General features: G+C 37.6%; 2 protein-coding genes across 5 annotated transcripts in view; one reads left to right on the top strand and one right to left on the bottom strand.

Moving 5' to 3' along the window:
- Nucleotides 1–6,101, bottom strand: part of vipr2 (vasoactive intestinal peptide receptor 2) — a 47,669-nt gene extending 41,568 nt beyond the window's left edge. The window contains exon 1 of the mRNA XM_008434738.2: nucleotides 5,849–6,101. Coding sequence (XP_008432960.1) covers nucleotides 5,849–5,899 — 51 coding nt within the window. The 5' untranslated portion in view covers nucleotides 5,900–6,101. The remainder of the gene's footprint in view (nucleotides 1–5,848) is intronic.
- A 2,355-nt stretch (nucleotides 6,102–8,456) lies between these two features.
- esyt2a (extended synaptotagmin-like protein 2a) overlaps nucleotides 8,457–21,621 on the top strand; it is a 46,941-nt gene continuing 33,776 nt past the window's right edge. For 2 of the 4 annotated variants that reach the window (XM_008434740.2, XM_008434739.2), the window contains exons 1-2: nucleotides 8,457–8,678; nucleotides 12,866–13,256. In XM_008434740.2, the coding sequence (XP_008432962.1) occupies nucleotides 12,873–13,256 (384 nt within the window). In that variant the 5' untranslated portion in view covers nucleotides 8,457–8,678; nucleotides 12,866–12,872. The remainder of the gene's footprint in view (nucleotides 8,679–12,865; nucleotides 13,257–21,621) is intronic. The other 2 variants (XM_008434742.2, XM_008434741.2) reach the window with 1 other exon arrangement.

Below are 21,621 nucleotides of genomic sequence, written 5' to 3'. Positions count from 1 at the left end.
GAAGCATAAATCACATTAATCGACTGACTGATTACTCTGTTAATTACATGCAGTTGATCATATTATCCAGACAAACTGCCAGGCAGAAGGTAAAATCAATCAGTGACTAATTATTTAATCTTGGGACGCTGTTAAGTCTCCAAGCGCAGGTATGTTTGTTTCTTACAGCTGCTGCTTTCAGCTCAACTCTTTCTCTTAAAAAACATAATTTTCTTATCCACACTAAACTGTCACTATTACAGAGATAATATCTGCCATTCAGGATGTGCTGCGAAGAAAACACTGACATTTCTGCAGCATCTTTACTTCATTAAGCCCTGCGTTTTCCTGTGAGGTCAACACAGATACGCCTCCCTCCCACTGAGATGATGCTTCCTCATGATTTCTCTGTTTATCTGCTTTTGTTGGATTGACATGACTGCACTGATTCAGTTTTAGCCAAAAGCTCAATAAGAAACCTTTGACAACCACAGATTCTTTCCCTTTTCATTGCTTTTAAAGGGGAAACATGATGTATTTTCCAACATAAAGGGACATTTTATATCACAATCAAGTAACTATGTAACCTTAAATTATATAAAATATGACTTAAAAGTGATTTGTCTTGGTAATTTAATGTCTTCAAATTCGGCCTTTGTCTCTTTAAAACTCCCAGATCTTTCTGAAACTCCGACTTCAGCAAGACATCACAGCATTACTCCTCTATTAACCCTTTAACAACATTTTTACCAGCTTTGCACAGAGAAGAAACTTGTACAAGGAGCTCAGTAGATGTTTGCTAATTGCTGCTGGCTAGTCTGAAGGAGCTGTGCAGGGAAGTTGAGACTGAGGGCTGTTCTGGTAAGTAGAAACTTGGAAACTGCAGCTATGAGGAGGTGCTGTGCCTTGAGAGAGAGGCTATGTCCAACCAGGCGTTTTGCACAGCTGAATGGTTGCCATGGAGATTAAAGGATTTCTCAAACATACAATAAAGAATCAGGGCAACACTCCAGTTCTGTTTTTGATGAGAGAACAACATCACAACATGATGTAAAGCTCAAAAAAGGGTTTTTTAAGTTGTTCAGGGTCAGCTGAACAGCTGCGCAGTGGCGCAGTTGGTCAAGCTGTTGCCTTGCAGCAAGAAGGTTCTGGGTTCGATTCCCGGCCCCGGTCTTTCTGCATGGAGTCTCCATGTTCTCCCTGTGCATGATGGTTTTCTCCGGGTACTCTGGTTTCCTCCCACAGCCCAAAAACATGACTGTCAGGTTAATTGGCCTCTCCAAATTGCCCCTAGGTGAGAGTGTGTGTGTGCATGGTTGTGTGTCTCTGTGTTGCCCTGTGACAGACTGGCGACCTGTCCAGGGTGAACCCGCCTCTCGCCCGGTACGCCAGCTGGAGAGGCACCAGCACCTCTCCCAACCCCACTGAGGGACAAGGGTGTAAGAAAATGGATGCAAGGGTCAGCGAATTTTACAATCCAAGCAAGTTTGAACAAACAAAACATTTTTTAATTACTTAACAATTAATTTGATTTCATTTTTAAGTCTGAGGAAAAATAAAAATGTAAAACTTTTAAACACAGGGGAAAAAGTGGAATGAGTCCAATTAGTTATTTAATACAGAATTGTGACTGAATGCAGCCTTTCCTATTGTATTAATAAAAGAAATAACCCTAATTTCTGAATTACAAATTACAAATGTTCTTAAGGAGAAGCTAAAGTTTCTGCAGTTATTCTGCTGGCAACCCTGAGGAAGCTGATTTAAAGTCGCATCAAAGCTATAAAGTCTGTGAAGTGCGTGTGCGCTTCATATATGTTAGTAATGATGAAAATAAAAACGCATTGCTGTTAAAGAGGATTGCCATAGAAACAGCTGAGGGTGACTGCCTGCATCCTATTTCTGTCACAAGATGTGATGATATGTGGCATAAATCAGACTTTGATTGCTGGTTGAGTTCGACATGAGTAAACAATCCGTGTTAAAGGAGCAGTATAATGTGTTTTCCAGGCACATAGTGCTGTTTTATGGCACAACCGAGTAATTATGTTACCTTCTGCGTTCTAGAACGGCACCGAAAGTAGACAAATTACTAAAACTTTGGTAGAAAACTAAATGTGAAAGATTAAACTCATAATGTTTTCAGTTCTTTTCATCAAGTCTTCACCCAGATCAACCTTTAGACTTTTTAAATCGTCTCCTGTGACATTTTCTCATAGTTTCAGTTTGCTTCAATTTAAAATCTTATTAAAAACACACATAGAGCGACAAATCCTGACATTTAAGAGGCTTTTAGAAGAGAATATTTGGCATTTTGGGCTGATTAAATAAAATAAAATAAAGAACAGGCTGCTGCAGGTGTGTAAAACATCAAGCAAAAGACATTTTGTGTGTCTGAAACCAGTTTTTCAGGTAGCGGCCATAGAATTACACAAAACATCCCTAAAGAACAAAATACTCCTACTGCAAATCCATCCTTTTCTTACCCAGATATCGTCATTTACTGCAGTCAGGATGATTTTGGACCTTTGCTTTAGAACCTGAGCTGCTGGACTGATAGCAACATGTTAAAATTTGACATGTTTTAATCAGAGTCACAAAAACCAACCAACTGGCATGGTGTTAATTTATTCATTTGTTGTTGCTTTCGGCTGAGTGTGAAGTAAATGAAGAATTGTTGAAGTGTGGATAATCACGGCGCTCAATGTGGCTCTCTGTGGGAACTGATCCATGCGCAGAGCCATGGTGAGGATTTTGGAGAATGTTACATTTAAACCACAAATACGATTCACTCATTTTCAACTAAAAATAGGAGATATGTTTTTGAGTGTGGATAACCTCAATTATTCCTTTTTTTGTTTTTTATTGTCAGTTGTTGGAATAAAACACCCAGAAAGATACACAGCTGAAGTCAAGTGTATATTTGCATGCAAACTTGCATGCTTCTGTGCTATTTTTAAAACTTTAATGCTTTTTTATGCCAATCATGCAGGCAATCATTGTTTGTAAACTGATTAAAAAAATGCGTACTCTGTGTCTTACTCACATTATACCCGCCACTTCTTCACCTGATGCTATCTTTTGTGTCCCATCTGTGTGCGAGATTATTAATTTTCCCTGCAGGTTTACACGTGGCTTCTTGAATTTGTGAACCTAAAGTGGAAGCCAGAGCTTTAACACAGCACGGGTACAGTACTGCGAGTTGAGTTGAAGTGGTTTGGGGTCATTGTAAAACCCAAACCTTGTCCTTTTAAGGAGCTAAAATAGGAAAGATTTATTCAGGTTTCATGTCAGACACAGAAAAAAGTTCACCATCTTACATACAGGGTTTGTAAACATGTGGTTTCTACTGAGTCTAGCCACTTCAGACTTCAGATCTCTGAATTAAATTATGTCTGAAACCTTAGCATTCCTTCAGACTTAGTGTGAGCTTTCGTCAACAGCGGGCGAATATCTTAAAGATGAGGATTATCTAGGAATATTTAAACTCCTCTGTAAATCAGGAGTCTGTTTGAAAGATCTACACAGTTGTTTAAGTTGCACAAATGAATCTATAGCTCATGGGACTCATCCTGATGATAAAACCTGACATCTGACACTGCAGCAACAAGAAGCCTCTGCCGTCTGAGACAGCACATCATCAGTTTTAAATGCTGGGGGATCCGAGCATGAAAACACGGTAACTTCTCTTTCTAATCATCAAGTTAATCACAGCGCTGCGCCTGCAGACGCCGTTCTGCAGAGCTCCACTGTGACTAACACATTATAATCTTAAACTACATCTTCAAATGGCTCAGCACACATTTTGTAAGATTGTATGATCAAAATTGTAGTGTTGAAATTGGTTTATTTTGCAAAGCTGCTATGGAGACAGTTTGTTAGCATCACACGAGTCACATGACCAACAACTGGATGTTGCTTCTGGAGAAGAAGAGAGGAAGGAGAGGATGATGGCGCAGCATGATTTTAATGACTTAAATTTACTCACATGGTATTTTAATTGCTTTTCTTATATATTGGAAACACTGCGATTGCAAAATGTTGTTTTTTTTCAACAATATTGACGAAGATTTATGTATGTTTGTAATGGAAATGTGACCGGTCTCATAATGTTTTGATAAAAGATGTTTCTGGTCCTTTTGGAAGCGTCATGAACAGAGCAAACATTCAGACTAAATATCATTCACACCAGCTGTGTTTTCATTACTAATGTGTGCATTAACTTTGTTGATATTCCTCTAAAGTAAAAAAACACATCATTTCACAATTGTCCATGATTGATGATTCCACTTTCCACGATTGTTTATATGAATTTAAATCTGCTAAATCACTTAGCTTAATTTGTTTGCCCTTGAGCATGATGAAAAATTGATCCGTTTAAACCACTAATTAAATAAAACAGTAATCGAGTCAGTAAGTAGAGGAACCACAGAACAGTTTGTGTCTCAGCTGCCATTTCTTTGTGTGTTTGAGGTGGCAGAGTGCTTGGATTTACACGATTAAACACACATTTGTTTGGGGTGACGAGAACATTTTACACCCCAGCCTGCATTTAAAGTGACGAGGCCGGCGGGCAGAGACAGAGAGCGCTTCCACTGTTGGTCCTGCGAGGCGGATCAGTGCTGATAATGTGTGACGTTCAGGAAAAAAAACAACAAAAAACCTCGGATTACAGCTGGAGGAGGCCTCAGAAAGAACAGTCAAACAGTGTGAGGTTAATTCTACAAATTATCTCAATTAATCAAGATGAAGACGCCTCTGCAGCAGCAGCAGCAGCAAAAAACAGCAGTGCCTGCAGCAAATGAAAATATGCAGTTTCTTCATTTATTAGTGGCTAAATTATTAAAATGTAATTTTCTCTACAAATCAGTGATTTGATTATGAATCTAAATCAGAATGAAAAGATGTCACCTTACCTCATTCACAAAGTAAAAGGAAATTTTGTAAATGTGAAATAATATATCGTTTTATGCCGTCTTGACTAAATATTTATATACCTGTTGACCCCATTTATGTTGGAATAAATTAAAATTAAGCTCATATGACCAACTTTCTATAACACTTTATTAGTTCTATCTTAAATTTATTCAAAACAGTAAAATGGGTGTACCACAGGGTGTTGTATTAAGCTCTTCTGATTGCAAACTAAATTAAAGCAGCTGATATTAGGAAAAAGTGCCCAAAACTGTAAAAATGTAGTCACTTTGTTCTGGTAAGACGATGACTTCCTGTTGACACGACCAAATTAGATTTATTTGCACTAATTTTGTCTTACCTTTCCAGTAGTAGAGCAACTTCGTACCAAGCAAATCAGCTGGTTTTAAAACGATGCTGTTGCACAAACAAGATCAGAAGATTTTAGATATAAAAGAAATGAAACGGCATGGCTGGAAAATTGTAGAAAAATCATAATTTCCTAAACTTTTATTTTATAGAGCATATTTATTTTATAAAACAGACTTTTAGATGTGTTAAAAATATTTTTTGATAACCCAGTGAAGATAATTAAAATGTATTTAAAACCGACATGGCAAAAAGGCAGTAAAGGAATCGCAAATTCAGTAGTATCCAAAATATCTTTTAGGAAAATTTCTATTTCATTTCATTAAAATGGTTTCTGGAAGAAGAATAATCATTTCCCTTTTTGCTGAAATCAGTAATCCTGGTGAAATATAGTGTGGACCCAACTTGAAAATAATTTTATTATGTAAATTAATTCATTGCCTTGCAAATAAATGGCTGAGGTTTTTAGCCAGGATCATTTAATTCCAGATCCACAAACTAGATAATCTGAGCTCATATTTATGAAAACCCCACATTTTTTACCAACTTCCTTGCTGTGCATGACTTTCGAACATGTCAGAAAACTCACCATGAGTGGACGCATCCAGAGAAAAAAGGTGAGGAGGCTCAAACTTCTCATGATCAGTCCTCAGGTAGACACAAACCAGTCAGATGTCCTAACAGGAGAAACTCAGGCTTTAATCACTTCATTTGAACTCCATTCCAGAGCGTTTCTTTCTGGTGAAAAGAGTTTGAATCATTGTTAATTTCCAGAAATGGTGCAGAAGAGAAGCACAAAAGCCCAGATTGGGATGTCTTGTATCCACACTAGTCGCTTCCACTGAGCTGAGTGAGCAGAGAGATCATTTACCCACAGCTGACTTCTGCTGTCAAGCTGGCAACGCTGGGATGCTCCCTCCATTTCTCCCTCTGACTTTCAAAATAAAGACCAAAGGGATCCACGACTAGCTGTAATAGTGAGAAATATTTATTTTAGATGTAAAAGCAATACAGTAATAACACTGAAGGCTGTTTAGTTTTTATAAATTTTAATAAAATATTGTAACACGGATGGCTTTACGGCATTCGAAGGAAAGTTAGCATAACGAGGAGAACAGGACAAAATAGGAAGGAGGAAACAATTATATCCAGATTATGTTTTGGTCATAAAGGGTTAAATACATTATTTACAATAGACATATGACTTTTGTTTTCAAGAAGAGACAGTGAAAAGTGTTTTAAATCTGACTAAACTGTCCTTTCATGATAACATCAACGTATTTAATACCAACTTACAATTTTTAACTAATTTAACCTTTTTAAAAAGATTATTTAACATGTTAAAACTATCTGAACATGTCTCTTGCTTTGGCTATGTAGGATCTGGATATTGCTGAAAAGTTTCCTTGCAACTATCAAGACATCCCAGTTACTCCCAGTAACGTTCTGGGATTTTTTCAGTAGTTTCTTTTTCAGATTGCAGGATCATGAGAGGTTTTTTTTCTGCCACTCCTCTCTATTTAATTTAAATCATCAAATAAATGCCACTGTCCTCATAATGCAGCTGCAGTGGTAAAGTTAACTGAGAATCCTGTGTTTTGTAGGAAGAAAGCTCACCAAGTATCTTTAGAGGTCAGTTTCAGTGTGAGCTGATAAAATGTGCAGTGTGATCCCAAACACTTCAAGTCGGGGTGTCTGGAACTAGAAGAGGACAGAAATATACCCTTACAGGAACATCCCTCTCCTTCTGTGTAAACACTCTCTGCCTCTGTGTACATGGTTTCCATCTGGAAGCAGAGTGAGGATCAAGTGGCACAGATTCACACAAAGCCAGACCGTCGCAGCGACGTGTTGAAATACGCTGGCACAGGAATGCTAACCAGCCGTCAGTTGTCTCCTAGTGTTTTATGGCTTGTGTATAAAACAGATTTAAACATCGCAGCTTCTTTAACAAAATGTACCCTCCAGATTGAGACAGAGGGGGAAAGATGTCACCAGGCTGCTTTTGTCTGTCGTCTCATTTTTATCACCATCTAATTTCTTGCTTTTAATCAACAATAAAAGTTTAAAGGTACAAATAACCTAATTAAGTGACAACTACAGATATATATGTTATAATAATAATAAAACAAAATAAAATGGATCTTAAAATAGGTTCTTCATAAAGTGATTATCAGTTTTTCAGCTGTGATATTGGCTGCTGTTTTACCACAGCTGAGCTGCATACAAGCACTTCTCTGACATCTAGTGGGAAAATGATCTCTGTGCAAACGCTGTTGACTGACCACCGAGTTTGACAATGATTGCATCTGTAACTGGAGGTAAAAATAGAAGAGACAGTCAAACAGTAAACTTTAGCAAAGCCCAGTCCGAGTCCAGGAGGCTGTTTTTGTTTTGTGGTCCTCACATGCTAATCTGATTTGGATCTCCAGCACAGGTTGTTGACGCTAATGGACACTTTTTATTATTTTAAATTTGTCTCTTTTAAAACACACATTTTATGCATTCACAACTGATTAGTTAAGAGTTGATATGCTCTAATGTTATTTTCTTTTATTTAGACTCTTTTCAATGTCTGTGCTTTGTTTTGCATTTATATATTTTTTATTAGCATGTGCAGAACTTTGACACACTTGTTGCTTTTAAATATGCTTTATAAATTGATTTGGATTTAATTAGGGAAGCATTACTACCAACAAATGTAAATATTCTAATCTTTTTTATCTACAGTATAATGTATTTGTCGTTAAAATAAGTGTGCATTATCTTTAATTTCAAAGTAAAGGACACTTTGCTTTGTGGCACCTAAATGTGCTTTTAATAGATTAATTACAATTCAAATGTGGAATGGTGATCGAAGAACATTTATTGGAGGCCATTTGCTGGAAAAAATTTTGAATTTATGACTTTTTCCATTTTGATCACAACTTTTTACACAATTTAATGTAAATTAGGGATAATTAAAACTCATTTCAGACTTAGAATAGTTTTTTTATTTACTTATATTAATAGGCTACATAATTTTGGCATCAGCTGAATATTTTCTCTCGTTAAATATAGTCAAACCTTCTTTCTGTTGTTTTTGCACCTGCCTCGCTGAACTGAACGTTCCGCCATGAACGGATTAAAATGAGCTGAGTCGTTTGGATAACGTGACCGTTATTTTCCGCCACCAGATGGCGCCCGCGTCTGTTGTAGCTGGGTCTTGTTTGAAGCTCCCTCCTTGTCGGTGACCTGTTTTCTCGCGATGACAGCTTCCTGCAGATTTGCTAAGACGGACGGCTCTCCTTCACGGACTGGAGGATGAACAGAAGAGGGAACAGGGCTGTCGGAGTTTAGCTGGTCGGCATGCAGAGGAAGCAGCTGCTCGATTGAATTTTTTTTGGTTCGGATAGAGCGAATGCTGCTGGAGGATATAGGTGAGTGGGCTGTTTGCTCAGTTTTAGCCGTTGAGGAACAAGTAGTTGTTTTTTTTACTGTACGTAACACCGGTGAAGTGCCTTTATACGTGTCACTGTGTCGTCACGGCGGACTCGGTTCAAAAACTGTCCCAGTTAAGATACATAATATCAAACATCAAATTTGGACTCGTCAAAAGTGGTTTGTTGATAAAAAATGTATTAATTATTCAATTTTATTTGATTCGGCTTTGACATACCCTAAAAAAACGTTAAATATGTTGGTTAAATCTCTGCTTTCATAACAGCTTTGAGCATTCGTTGCAGTGAGTAATGGTAGAGGAATGAAGTGAGACTTTACAAAGCTAAAATATTAAACCAAAAAGAGTTGGGAATTATTATTGAAACCAAATTTAACCGAATGACATGCATAGTTATCCTGCAAGTAATTTCACTATTAATATCCTTTTCAATACTTTTTAGATGGCATGACAGCAGATGAAGTTGACTTTTAATAACAACATGCTGTGGAATAATTAATTAGCTAAGCACAATATTGTTTATTTATTTATAGTAACATTTGTTTAAGGATGGTACCAAGTGATATAGTTTCTTTCTGTTCAATGACAGTAAAAAAATGCCATGCAGGATTACACGACTTCACAAAATACATCTTTTTATTAAGTGCACTGAAAACACGCTGATTTGTGTGTATACATATATATATATATATATATATATATCAGTAGATGACATCACGAAAGGCACAAGAAGCCAGGCGATCAGCTGGTGTTTGAAAATATTGACAGCATTTGAGTTGCAAAGACTCCACCTTTTATGTTTTAGGCACAGCTTGGACTTATTTTAACTCCATCTGTCTGCCTCTGGTGTCGTTTTTGACTGAAGCAATGGGTGGAGTGGCAGATCTGCAGGAAATACTGAAACTTGTAAATCACCTTACTGGAATACATTAGCCAGTGCATCTGACTTTTATAGCTACCTGGCTCAAAGTAGCTGATGAAGTCAGCCCTGTTCTTCTTTAGAACTACATCTATGTGTGCTATTGTTGCTAAAATAAATGCAGCTGAAATATTTTACAAGTAAACACTGTGTGGGAGATATTTAATGAAAACATGTAGTAACAAAAAGTTACAATTGGGCATACTCAAAAGAACTCTGATCAATTTCCTTATGTGTCGCCACAGGCATGTGCAGAAGAAAGCTTGTTTTAATAGCAATTTACAACAATATATCAAAACAGCATTTTATGGGTATCCAACTTTATTTAAAGGAAGTTTGATTTTAAAGAAAAGTCAGGCTAATTGCTTCAAATGAGTTGAAGTAGTTGACATTTATAGGATGTAGAGTTTCTAGATGGCAAATGCTACCATAGATTTATAGCAGTGGTATTTATAAAGCTTTTTAATGCATACATAGCAAAGGTGACTTTTCACATTCCAACATTTTATGACAGTGCTATTAATTTAAATCTCTACAAGCTATATTCATCTACGTTTGACATATAAAAGCAATTTTTGAATTCATTATTGCATCTGATGTTTATTTTTACTTAACAGGGTTATCACCATGTAGCTATTTAGGTCAAACTTTTTAAAAACAAAAAAGACATGTGTACAGCAAACTAATGTGTTGAACATGTGAGACGGTTTGTTTTGATGCTGTCCACCTGAATTTATGACCATATTTTAAATAGAGATGATGTGTTCATGTTTCCTCTTGATGTGGGTCAGATATCAGTTACATCAGACATGTCAACAGTCCTGAAGGCCTGGTATTTTTTTGATGTTTCTCCTCTTCAGCACACCTGAATCAGATAACTGGGCCATTATCAGAGCTCTGTGGAGCCTGACTGCATGCTGGAGGTAATTCAGGTTTGATTTAAGTGTGTTGGACAGAGACGCCGCTAAATGTTGAAGGATACCGGCCCTCGAGGCCTGGATTTCGACACCGCTGGTTTAAAGATTTACCAAATGTTTAAAAAAAAAAATCAAAAAAAAATTTTTAAACATTTTGTAATTGTCCCATTCCTGCAGTTTTGCAGTCAACGTAATAATCAAAAGTCAATGTGATTGACCAATTCTTTCTTTGCCATTAAATAATTTCTATTAGAGGTGTGCCGATCGATCGGCCACCGATCATAATTGGCCGATTTCCGTGAAAAAGTGTATGATCGGTGATCGGCGATCATTGGCTCTTGTTGCCAATCACACAAACCGATCACCTGCATCTCCTTTCGCAGCCTGCCTGTGCAACTGGTCTCCTCTTTCCTTCACACTGCGCAAACGTGCAGCAACAAATCCTAAGCGATGTGGAACTACAACGCACTGAGTGAATGGGGACGTTTGCGTGTTGCGGCGGAACATTGAAGCAGGTCAAAATGCATCAACACAACGAAACTAATACGACGTAAAAACAATGACATACTTGACGGAGTTGGGCTACATCGAGGCTCACTGCAGTAAAAAAGACATGGAGGATCAGATAGCAGGTAAAGCAGCGCACAGCTATAAACACTCACCCGGATTAGCATGACGGTCAGAAAGCTAAACAAATAACCCGCAAAATTATTTAAATCTTCGAGCTGCGATGTAAGACGCTGGTTCTGTTCTCGCTGTCAAACCGCTGCTACGCTACAGGTAGTAATATTTCACAGACGGAGCGCCGCTTCTGCTCCACCTGGTAGTGACTCTCACACCGAACCTCTGCTTAAAGCTGCAGCACCTAACTTAAAAAAAAAATACATTTTACATACGTATTAAAACTTTTGCTGTCCTGATATGAGACATATAATCTCTGAAAAAATAATCGATCTCCTCCCTGTTCTGCATAATTACTCCGCTCAGTCAGAAACAGCCACTCAGAGCTAGCAGTAATCAGCTAGCCACCATGCTATCAGGAAGTTTTCATTCAGTAACTCTGGATTGTTTATTGTAATGGAACCTGTATTTGCCTTTGAATGTTAAGTTTTATACTTGAATTTTTTTGGCAATGTTGAGAAGTTTTATTTTGACTTTTTGCATTATTTAGCCTCTTCAGAGCCTTCATATGTTATCAGTCTGTTAAAGATAGTATTAACAATAGCAGTACAATTTGCACAATGCCTGTTTTGTTTTTTKCTTGGAAAAAGTTATTAAAAACAGGTTTTTGTCTAAATTAAGGTGAATTCATGGTTCCTTTTTCCACATAATGTAACCGGTAGTGCTTATGATTAAAAAAATAATTATTATGTGATCGGTATCGGTGATCGGCCCCCATGGGTGATCGGAATCGGCAGGAAAAAACCGGATCGGCACATCTCTAATTTCTATCATAAATTTAAAGAAGCAATAACATTTTTTTTAAATTACATTTGTTTAATGTAATTTTAACTACACTTCAGTTAATCAGAGGAGGGAAGTTTGTTGCTTTTTTTTTTTTTTTAATCCAGTTTTGGAAAATGCGATTACTGAATTACTTTTATCCACACTGTTGTTTTTAAAATTTTTAATCAGTAATGAGAAGACACACTGGCAAAACCTTAAACTGCTGCAGTGCAAGTTGCTCAACGTGTTCCTGGGTAACCAAAGAGTGAGTGAGTTGCTAGGTAACCAAATAGTGAGTGAGTTGCTAGGTAACCGCAGAGCGTCAGTTGATGCCACCAACCTTACCTATAGCTGGCTGTGAGAGGTTGCCTTTCCTCTGCCTACATCGCCCAGAATGCTGTGCGGTTCAGTGATATTCATCTATTGCCATATCTATAATATTTTATTTACTTTCCAGCTCTACCCATCAGCAAAAATAACCCTGCCAGGTATTTTTGTAGCAGCTTAAGCAATCTTCTTTTTAATAGACAGTTGAGCTTCATACCTGCTGCAATAATAATGTCTTGTCTCACACTTATTCCCTTGTTTACATTGTTTTAATTGTTTTCTGAGCCCTGAAATCCTCCTCTAATATTTAAATCAAAGTCATAACCTTCTTCTTTCACTCCTAACTCCACCCAGTTTATTTAGCGCTATGTTTAGCCTGCTGGCTGCCATTGTTGCAGCTTTTCAGTGGCCTGTGCCAGCTCTGTATGTCTGCCTCTGCGGTGTGCCAAAGCGCTGTCACCACCCAATAAGAGCGTCCTGTCTGAGGACGACTCCACATCCCTGTGATAATACTGTGAAAGGCTCCCCTAAAAATCACTGTCAAAAATGTCTTTACAGTGAGGAAATGAGCAACAGGATGGAGGGTACTGCAGGACCAGGCACCAGGGCGAATGGACCGGTCCCGGCGCCCAACGGGAACCAGGTACCGCCGCCACCGGGTCCGCCTCTGGCCCCGGAGGAGCTGGAAGAGGAGCAGACGTCTTCACTGGCCGACGTCTCTCAAATGTGGATTAAATTTGCCAAAACATTTGCCATCATATTCCCCATCTACATATTGGGATACTTTGAGTTCAGCTTCAGCTGGGTTCTGATTGGACTCGCCATGCTTTTTTACTGGAGGAAGAACCATGGCAGCAAGGACTACAGGATAAACCAGGCTTTGGCGTTCCTAGATCACAAGGATACGACCGCGAGGCGGAGTCTGCCAGCAACGGAGCTGCCACCCTGGGTGAGTCCTGATTTGATCCTATCAGCGTTTTGTTGTCTTTACTTAGGAATGTGGCTATGCATCAAATGGATCAGGAGCAGAATCTCAGCCATGGTTAACACTCATTTTTACCTTCTGACTCCAGATTGGACTTGGTATTAAGTAGCTCTTTAAGTCTGTTAAAAATAAGACGTCCTAGTTCAATCACTGGTTTGTCCACCACAAAAGAAGGATAATATCAGAAATCTGTTATTTTTTTGTGAGGAAATCAATATTTGTGCTTGTTTTAAAATGAAATCTGAGTCAATCTACCTCTTGATCTGTTAATAAACAGGAAATAATTTCTTATTTTTATCAAAATCTGATCCGCAGACACTTAAAATTTCTTAAATTGGTGATAAACTCACTAAATGTAAAAATATGTTAGTTTAAATCATCAAGTGGGCACTACCTTTAGTTTATCAGTTCATAAGAATGTTTTTGTTGTTGTTTTCTGCAAGATTTTCAACCCAGAGGGATTTTTAGTCATAATTTGTCCAGACTACTAACTCCATAATTTCCATAATTAATCAATTAGTCACAAGATGAATTAAAATGAGCTTGATCATTTTCATTTAGATTATTAATATTTTTTGAAGGGCAATTTTGTTTACAGAGACTTCACAATTCATTTTCTATAGGGTTTTGGTTGTGTTTGGTTTTTATTGCTGTTTTATTTATTGTTTTTAGTTGCTGAAAATTTAAGATACCTTCCAGTTCTTAGCAAAATTAAAGTTTATTGGTCTATGATAGAGCAAATTTACATTATTGTGCCATTATCAATACATTGCTTGAAAATGGTCTTAAAACAACAATATTATCATTTATCACAATAATTTCTAGATTAGTTTATTGTCCAGGAAAATGTGTTATTGTGACGGGCTTAATTCAGGAGTTTTTGTTGCTTTTGAAAACAAAACTAGTAATATAAGCTAAAAATAGGTTAGACTGCATAATTACATACATGCTAAAACCGCTTAAAGTGTCGCTTTAGGTTTGTTGACATTTTACCAGACCATATGTTCCAGTAAAATTACTCTGGTGACATCTAGGAGCAAAAACAGAGAAACAAACCAGCAACATCTGATTTTTCTGTCAGGAAATTCAATCATTAATGGTTGTTGGCCTGACTCAGATAATTAACTGCTTTATTTTCATTTCCCTTGTTAGAAATGCAATTAAAAGCCAGTGAACTCTTGAAGCTGTCGTTCAGGACTCAGTCTACTGTAATTCCTGCCATTCTTGTCATAGCTGCATGTCGGTGTGTAGTGAAGCTTATGAAATGGGCGAGGAGGAGGTCGACTGGACACACATCTTCCACATTGCTGTCATTTTTGTCTTCATAATGACAAACGGCATGCAGTACCAGTTCCTTGCATTCTGAGAATGCAGGAATGTATTTGAAGTGGACGTGTGCATAAAAGATCAGATATGTTGGAGTGGAAAGTTTTGGTCGTATGAGTCGATTCATTAGGATTTTATTTTCTCACCTTAATAGCTCTTTAGGTGGTGTTAATTAGAGCTGCACTGATTCAGTATTAATATCTGTATTGGTCACAATCTTAAAAATATTTTGGAGCGGATATCAGTGTCAATGTGCCCAATCCATAAGGGCAGATCTAGCCAGTCTAATTCTATGTTTTGTGCTCTGAGTGACGTCATACTTTATCATTTATTTTTCATTATATTTATAATTTCTTTTTGCACTTTCTGAACCATTTAACAGAAGATTTATTGGAGTTAATTTTTACAGGTTTGACCACAATAGTCAACCTATTGTATTTATCAGTTTCTTTATTATTTATCTTTCATTGGCTGTTACACTCCTAATTGCACTGACAGAACAAATTAAAGTTTAAACAAGCGCACTCGTGGAGTCATCAAATACTTTTATAATTTAGTACATTTATGTCTGTTTTTAAAGTAAGCGCTGTTTTTCTGAATCAGATCCGTATCGGCCGAAACTGAACCTCAGATATCGGAAAAAAGTGGATCGGTGCATCATTAGGTGTTACATCTGTCTGATTTCTTAAGAGTAAAATAAGTTTTCCATAAGTGAAGTTAAAGAGAAATACATGACAAAATGTGTGAGTCTTTAAAATGAAGTTTCTTTATCAGTGCAGCAGATTGAACGATGCCATCTTTTATTTTATAAGCGCACAGCAGCACAAATATGATGGTCATCAATAACAGCCATAAGAGAGGAGAGAAAATCGCTGACTACTGCTTTTCACTAGATGTAGTTCACAGAGGTGTTAAACCTGCTGCAGCGTTTCTAATGAAATCAGACAGAGCTGCTGCTGGTCAGCTCATCGTTTTCCTAATTTAAAGAGTTGATTCGTCTAACATGAGGTGAAACTGTGACGAGCAGCGGTGAACTTTGGCCCTGAATGACACTCAGCCTTCGCTGTCCTCGCAGAAGATACTGTATCTGCTTCACCTCTGTCACACTGACCTCACAGCTCCCCATGACACCGTCACACAGTCTGCTCACATCTGGGCCTGTACGCTCTGAAATGTTGGAATCAAGAGGGAATTTATCTATCCTGACTGTAAAATGACATGAATTTAATCGATGTTTGATCAAATCATCTAATTAGTTAAGTAAACTTCCTTATCTCCTGGGGGCTGTTTGTTGTTCAAACAGCAGTGAAGACATTAAAAAAAACAAAATACATACAACAATGGCGACAAGTCCATATTAGTTCTTATGATAATGGTTAATATCTGCTGGAAAATCCGTTCATCGTATAATATGGCATTTTGTATCTCTGCACAGAATGTAAATGTTTTTTCTTTTTTTGGTGTTCAGGTTAATAAGTTGATACAGAATTGAAAATCTCTGAAATTTTCTGTCGGATGTTTTATTTGTAGTTGTCAAATTTTATAAAGCTAGTTCAAGGTTTTGTAATGGATTAATTAATCAATCTAATTTTTATTAACAAGCGGAACTTAATGTTCAGTATTAGTTTATCTGCATCCCACAGTTTGACCTGAACATAGTTATGCGATTAAGTTCAGGTCACTGCAGATGAATAGCTCAAAACTTGAGGCAGTCTTTTAATTAATTTATTTATTTTTTTCATTATGGAGAAAACGTTACATGTATTTATCTGGTTGATGTGCACACCTTTGTTCAGCTTGATGATGAAAATTAAATGCAATTGAATATGTTATTATTATTTAAAAACTGACAGAAACCTCAATTCATTCGATGAGAAACTCTTGCATGGAGTCAGTTGCACCAGTAAATGATGGATTGACATAAAAATAATGAACCCAGTGGTTTAAGAATGAGACGTAGACGGTGTGGTAGCATAGATGTGTGATATTGGATAAACACATTCTTGGTGGAAAGGTGAGCAGTGAAGCAGTTCTGATGATATTTCAGTGGCCTCGTTCTCACTGGACTTGATCTCGTCTCCCTGCAAATATTCCTGGAATGAGATTTGATAACCCTTGTGGGCAGCAGCACAGAGTCTGAGGTAATGACACTTTGATTACTTTGAAAATAAGCTCACAGTGAACGGCTCTTTCATGTTCTGCTGTAGTAGAAACAAAGGGTAGCTCAGTTTTTATCGCTCCGGGTCGTTGGTCTTGTTCTGCAGCTTTTTAAGTTTGGCTTTAATTGTCCTTCCAAAGTCTTCAACTCTAGATTCTTCATTTCAGAGTTAGTTTGATTCACAGTCGAGCTTTAGAAAGTAGTTCAGTTTCAGCTGTTCTTCATAATTACTTGATTAACCAGAAGGCTGGAAAACCAGAGGAGCATAACAGGAATGTTGTTCATGTGATCACTGAGGGAAACAAGCTGGTTAACTCTAATAATTTAAACATATAAAAAGCTTTTGATGCTCAGATGTGGTTCATTTCATGTTGAGTTAGATGACTAAACTTTATAAATGAAGAAGCTATCTGGTCAGTCTATCAGAAGTGTGAATTATGCGTTTCTGGAGGAATGAAGTCAGACGGGTAAACTACAGGCTGCAGGCAGAACCAATACTATGTTTTCTGTTGTTACCATGACGCAACCAAACACAACTCAGACTGAACAAATTAGCATTTTTCTGAAACCTTGAGAGAACTTTGCCCCAATTATTCCTAAAAAAAAAAAAGCATTGCTATGGTGAAATTTGAAGCATAAAAGAAGTCTGTAAAAGCATAGAGCTTGAATTTACTTTATTTATTCTGGTGTATAGATATCTAGTTTACTTTTGATGGTTTCTGTATAAACCGAAATGTTTTAACATTTAAAGAATTTGTACAGCAGAGAAATGATTGTTGTTCCTGTAGTTTGACCTTTTCTTTGTGTCTGAGATTTGATTTGTCCATAAACATCTCAGCAAATTAAAGGCTCTGCCTCCTCTCCCACGTTTCCCCACTGTTAATGGTGCTGATGGTTTGAACAGAATGGTCCCCACACTCTAAAAAGAAAATAGTTGAACCAACTTAATTGAATTGCTTCTGTAGGTAAAGCAATTCAATTAAGTTTATCCAACTGAATTTATTAAATTTATCCAACCTAATTTATTACGTTTAACCAATTCAATATATTATAATCATCCAATTTGTTAATTTTTAACAAATTTATTAAGTATGTTTATGATAACAGATTTAAGTCAGTCTTACTCAAATCATTTAGTTTACTTCAAAAATGGTAAATAAACTTACATAGCACTTTTCCAGTCATTTTGACCACTGAAAGCGCTTTACACTAGAGTTACATTCACACAATTATTTAATGCACAGATCAGTTGGGGTTAAGTGCCCAGGGGTCACATTGACATGTGGCAGGAGGGAGCTGGAATTGAACCGTCAACCTTCCAATCACAAGACAACTGCTCTACCCACAGAGCCATGGTGGCTTACCWGGGAATCTGTCCCTGGTTAGCTTGAGTCATTGTGTCAGACGAGGGATACAAATGTGGTATCGAACTTAATTATTTCAAGTAAAGTCAAAGTAAATAGTTCCTTTAGGTTAAAGATTTGTAAGTTTTGAGTTAAATAAACACAAAAAGTAAATTGTCATAGCAAAAGCAAAAGAATTAAGTGAAATTAATATAAATAAGTCCATAAGATGAACTGCAGCCAGAAAACACTTTTTAGAGTGCAAAACTATTTCTGTTTAAGGCCCCATATGACCTTTGGTTGGTGTGTTTTGAATTATAAATAAATAAACTGAATTTAATTTAATAGAAATATTGTGGAAGGAAAACCCTCTAAAATTTTCCACTTTAACTTAAGTTGGTTATTTTAGATGGTTTAAGTTTTGATGTTTTTTATGTTTAGTATGTTAATAAAGTAAGTTTAAGTGAAGTGTGGTCTGATGGGTGTGCTGAAGATAAAAATAAGAAATATTCAAAAACAGCTGAATTAGTTCAGACATCTAAGGGTTAAATTGGTGCGATGTCCTAAAAAATCCCGTTCTCTTAAAGTTACAGTGGAGTGGAGGCGAGTCTGAGTCAGAGGAGTTTGGTTGAGATGAGTTATTGTTGGGCGTGACTTGATGGTGAATAGAAAGGTTTTGGTGAAACCCCTTTCTGTTCCCTCCACCGTTGGTGTTAACCTTGAAGGAAACAGTGAGTCTGTTTTCACAACCAGTAGTGGAGCAGTTTCCTCCTCCTCTTCCTCCTCTTCTTCCTCCTCCTCCTCATATGTGTGCACTGGTCTGACACGGCCTGGGTGGAGATCTCACGTTCTGAAGTGCCAAAGGGCTGGGCTGCTCTCTGCGCCGCTCTGCAGGAGGAATGGACACAATGTTAAAGCCTACAAGTGTTTAATCTGCACATTTTTGTCATCGTTTGAATTTGTAGAAAGAATATTTGTCTTTTTTTTTTTTAAAGTGAAACCACGCCTAAACAAAACAGTTTTTGTCCTTTAGCACCTCCCATGGTGTAGTACATCTAAAATATCAGTGTGTGAGAAATAGTAAATCTACTGAACAATCGTTTGCTTGTTGAAACAGATGGCCTTTTGTGTTGTGATACAGTGTGTCGCTGTTCATCCCTGGAGCCAAATAGGCTTAGTAATCCTTCCTGGGAGCTGGTTTCCATTTAAATCCATTCAAACTACCTTTAGCCTCAGGTGGAGAATCAGCCGGTCGCAGCGTTTAAGAAACAACCAGTATGACTAGAAGTGGAGAGATGATGATGACCTTAGATCAGTGTTTCTCAACCTTTTTCGGGCCAGCGCCCTCCTAGCCTTTATCCAGGTCCCTCACCGCCCCCCACCAAAGAATTTGTAGGCTACTTTGCACTGACAATTATTTTATCATTAATGTTACTATCATTATTGTAGATGTTTTGAATCGACACACCGATTATGTTTTCCCGTACACTTCAGCACGCCTTACGCGCCTTCACCTCGCGCACATAACGGGGTAAATGTAGCGAGTTTTGCCCTAAACGTATCGGCGTCTGGAGGAGGGGGGCTGGGGGGAAGCGAGCGTATGTTTCTACGCTTTTTCGTGAGGGGGGCGCCGATTTATGTTTTCGCATCCACCCGAATAATGTGTAGTTGCGCCCCTGCCCATGGCACTTCAACAATATTATTTTATCTTTCATCTGGAAATAGTGTCTGTTTATTCTTGCCATACAGTCTCTGTATTAATTATTGCTCGAAAGGTCTTGTCATACCAGTTTATTCCTCTTTACTTTAGTTTCTTAGTTTATTCTTGCATTTTGTTCTTTATTCATTTCCATTTAGTTTCTTTTGATTAATATTATCCTCTTTTGGTTTATTTCTGTGTCCACTTTAGTTTCTTTCCTGTTGCTAGATTTATTTGATCGTTTATTGACCATCAGTAATTTTCACTCATCACCTGCTGCGCCGCCTAATCATCATGTGTGTTGATTTTTCACTGTTCAGCGTCGGATTCTCTGTTTTTATGCCATAATTCACATCTATAGATGAAGCGGGCAAAACGGAGCGAAGAACGGAACGCTCCGTTTTGCCCGCTTCTCATGTTTCAGAGTTTTGCGCAATGTGCGCAGCGTTTTTTGTTGTTGTTGTTGTTTTTTTAAACTCCCTAAGGTGCAGGGCGGTCGGGAAACATCGATGGGGGAAAGGCAGACTGACATAAACCTTTTAAAACAACGGAAACAATTTCGGTATTCTGATTATTGAAATTTAAAAGTGCTGTGTTGTTCCATCACCCCCGTTTCATACCGGACCACTTACAGCACCGTGTTAACGGTATAAAATGAACGCTCTGTATCGTGATATCACCCATAGAGGGATTTCTTTATTTCTTTATTTAAATGGGTTAATTTTTCAGAGGGATACAAAGTGACATCGTGATTTTAGTAATTACATGTTTATAAGAGCGATTTTCTGTTGTCCTTCCATGGTAGCGGGCAGCTTTTAAACGGAAATAAAACACTTTTTAATATAAATTGCTGCGTTGACATGATCACAGAACTGCCAAAACATATGTAGCCTACATACCAGACAAAGTGAATCACAGCAGCGTCATCAGCCGGTGTAACGCTGAACTGATGCGGAGCGGAGCCAAGAAGCTAAAAACACTGAATAGAAGAAGAGCTGCCATCGGTACAGCTGCAGCCAAGCATGATTTAATGTTACACAATACAGTTTTACCAAGTTGCTCAAAGTCTAAACTGGTATTGTTGTGGATTTAAGGTGTAAAGTTTACCTTCGACCAAACGCCCCCCAAAGCCACCCCAGCGCCCCCCTTTTGTAAAAATGTCCGCCTGCGCCCCCTGCCGTCCTCTGAACGCCCCCTGGGGGGCGGTACCGCCCACGTTGAGAACCGCTACCTTAGATGATACGTGATTGAACAATGTTGATGAGCTGCATAAGCCGAAAGATTGAGATATTCTTTGCATTCTATTTGAAGTTTAAGTTTAGTTTTTTTTCTTTTCCTTTTAACTAAACTTTAAAAGTATGTTTTAATGAAGTAGATAAGCCTCAGAAAAGGGGTAATCTTCCCTAGCCCCCCTCCCCCCCTTTTTTTTTTAGAAAGAATCGCCACTTTATTATTTTTGTCAGTTGTTTTTGTTTATTTATTTTGAATACTTAATTGTCTTCCAGTTCTAGTGTTAAATGCTTGTTAGACATTAAAGTTCATGAATCATTGGGAGGGCAAACTTGAATTATTATGCCATTACTATCATGTTATTTGAAAATGATTTCAAAACAACAATATTGTCGTTTATGAACTTCAAGTATTAGCATGAAGCTAATTGAAAGTACTTGGAGTATTCGCTCTGCTTAGCGTTGAGTATTCAGATTAACCATCCATCCATCCATCCATCCATCCATCCATCCATCCATCCATCCATCCATCCATCCATCCATCCATCCATCCATCCATCCATCCATCCATCCA

The sequence above is a fragment of the Poecilia reticulata genome, linkage group LG17, assembly GCF_000633615.1.
Source record: "Poecilia reticulata strain Guanapo linkage group LG17, Guppy_female_1.0+MT, whole genome shotgun sequence".
Taxonomy (NCBI): Eukaryota; Metazoa; Chordata; class Actinopteri; order Cyprinodontiformes; family Poeciliidae; genus Poecilia; species Poecilia reticulata.
This window is presented reverse-complemented; position numbering and strand designations above follow the sequence as displayed.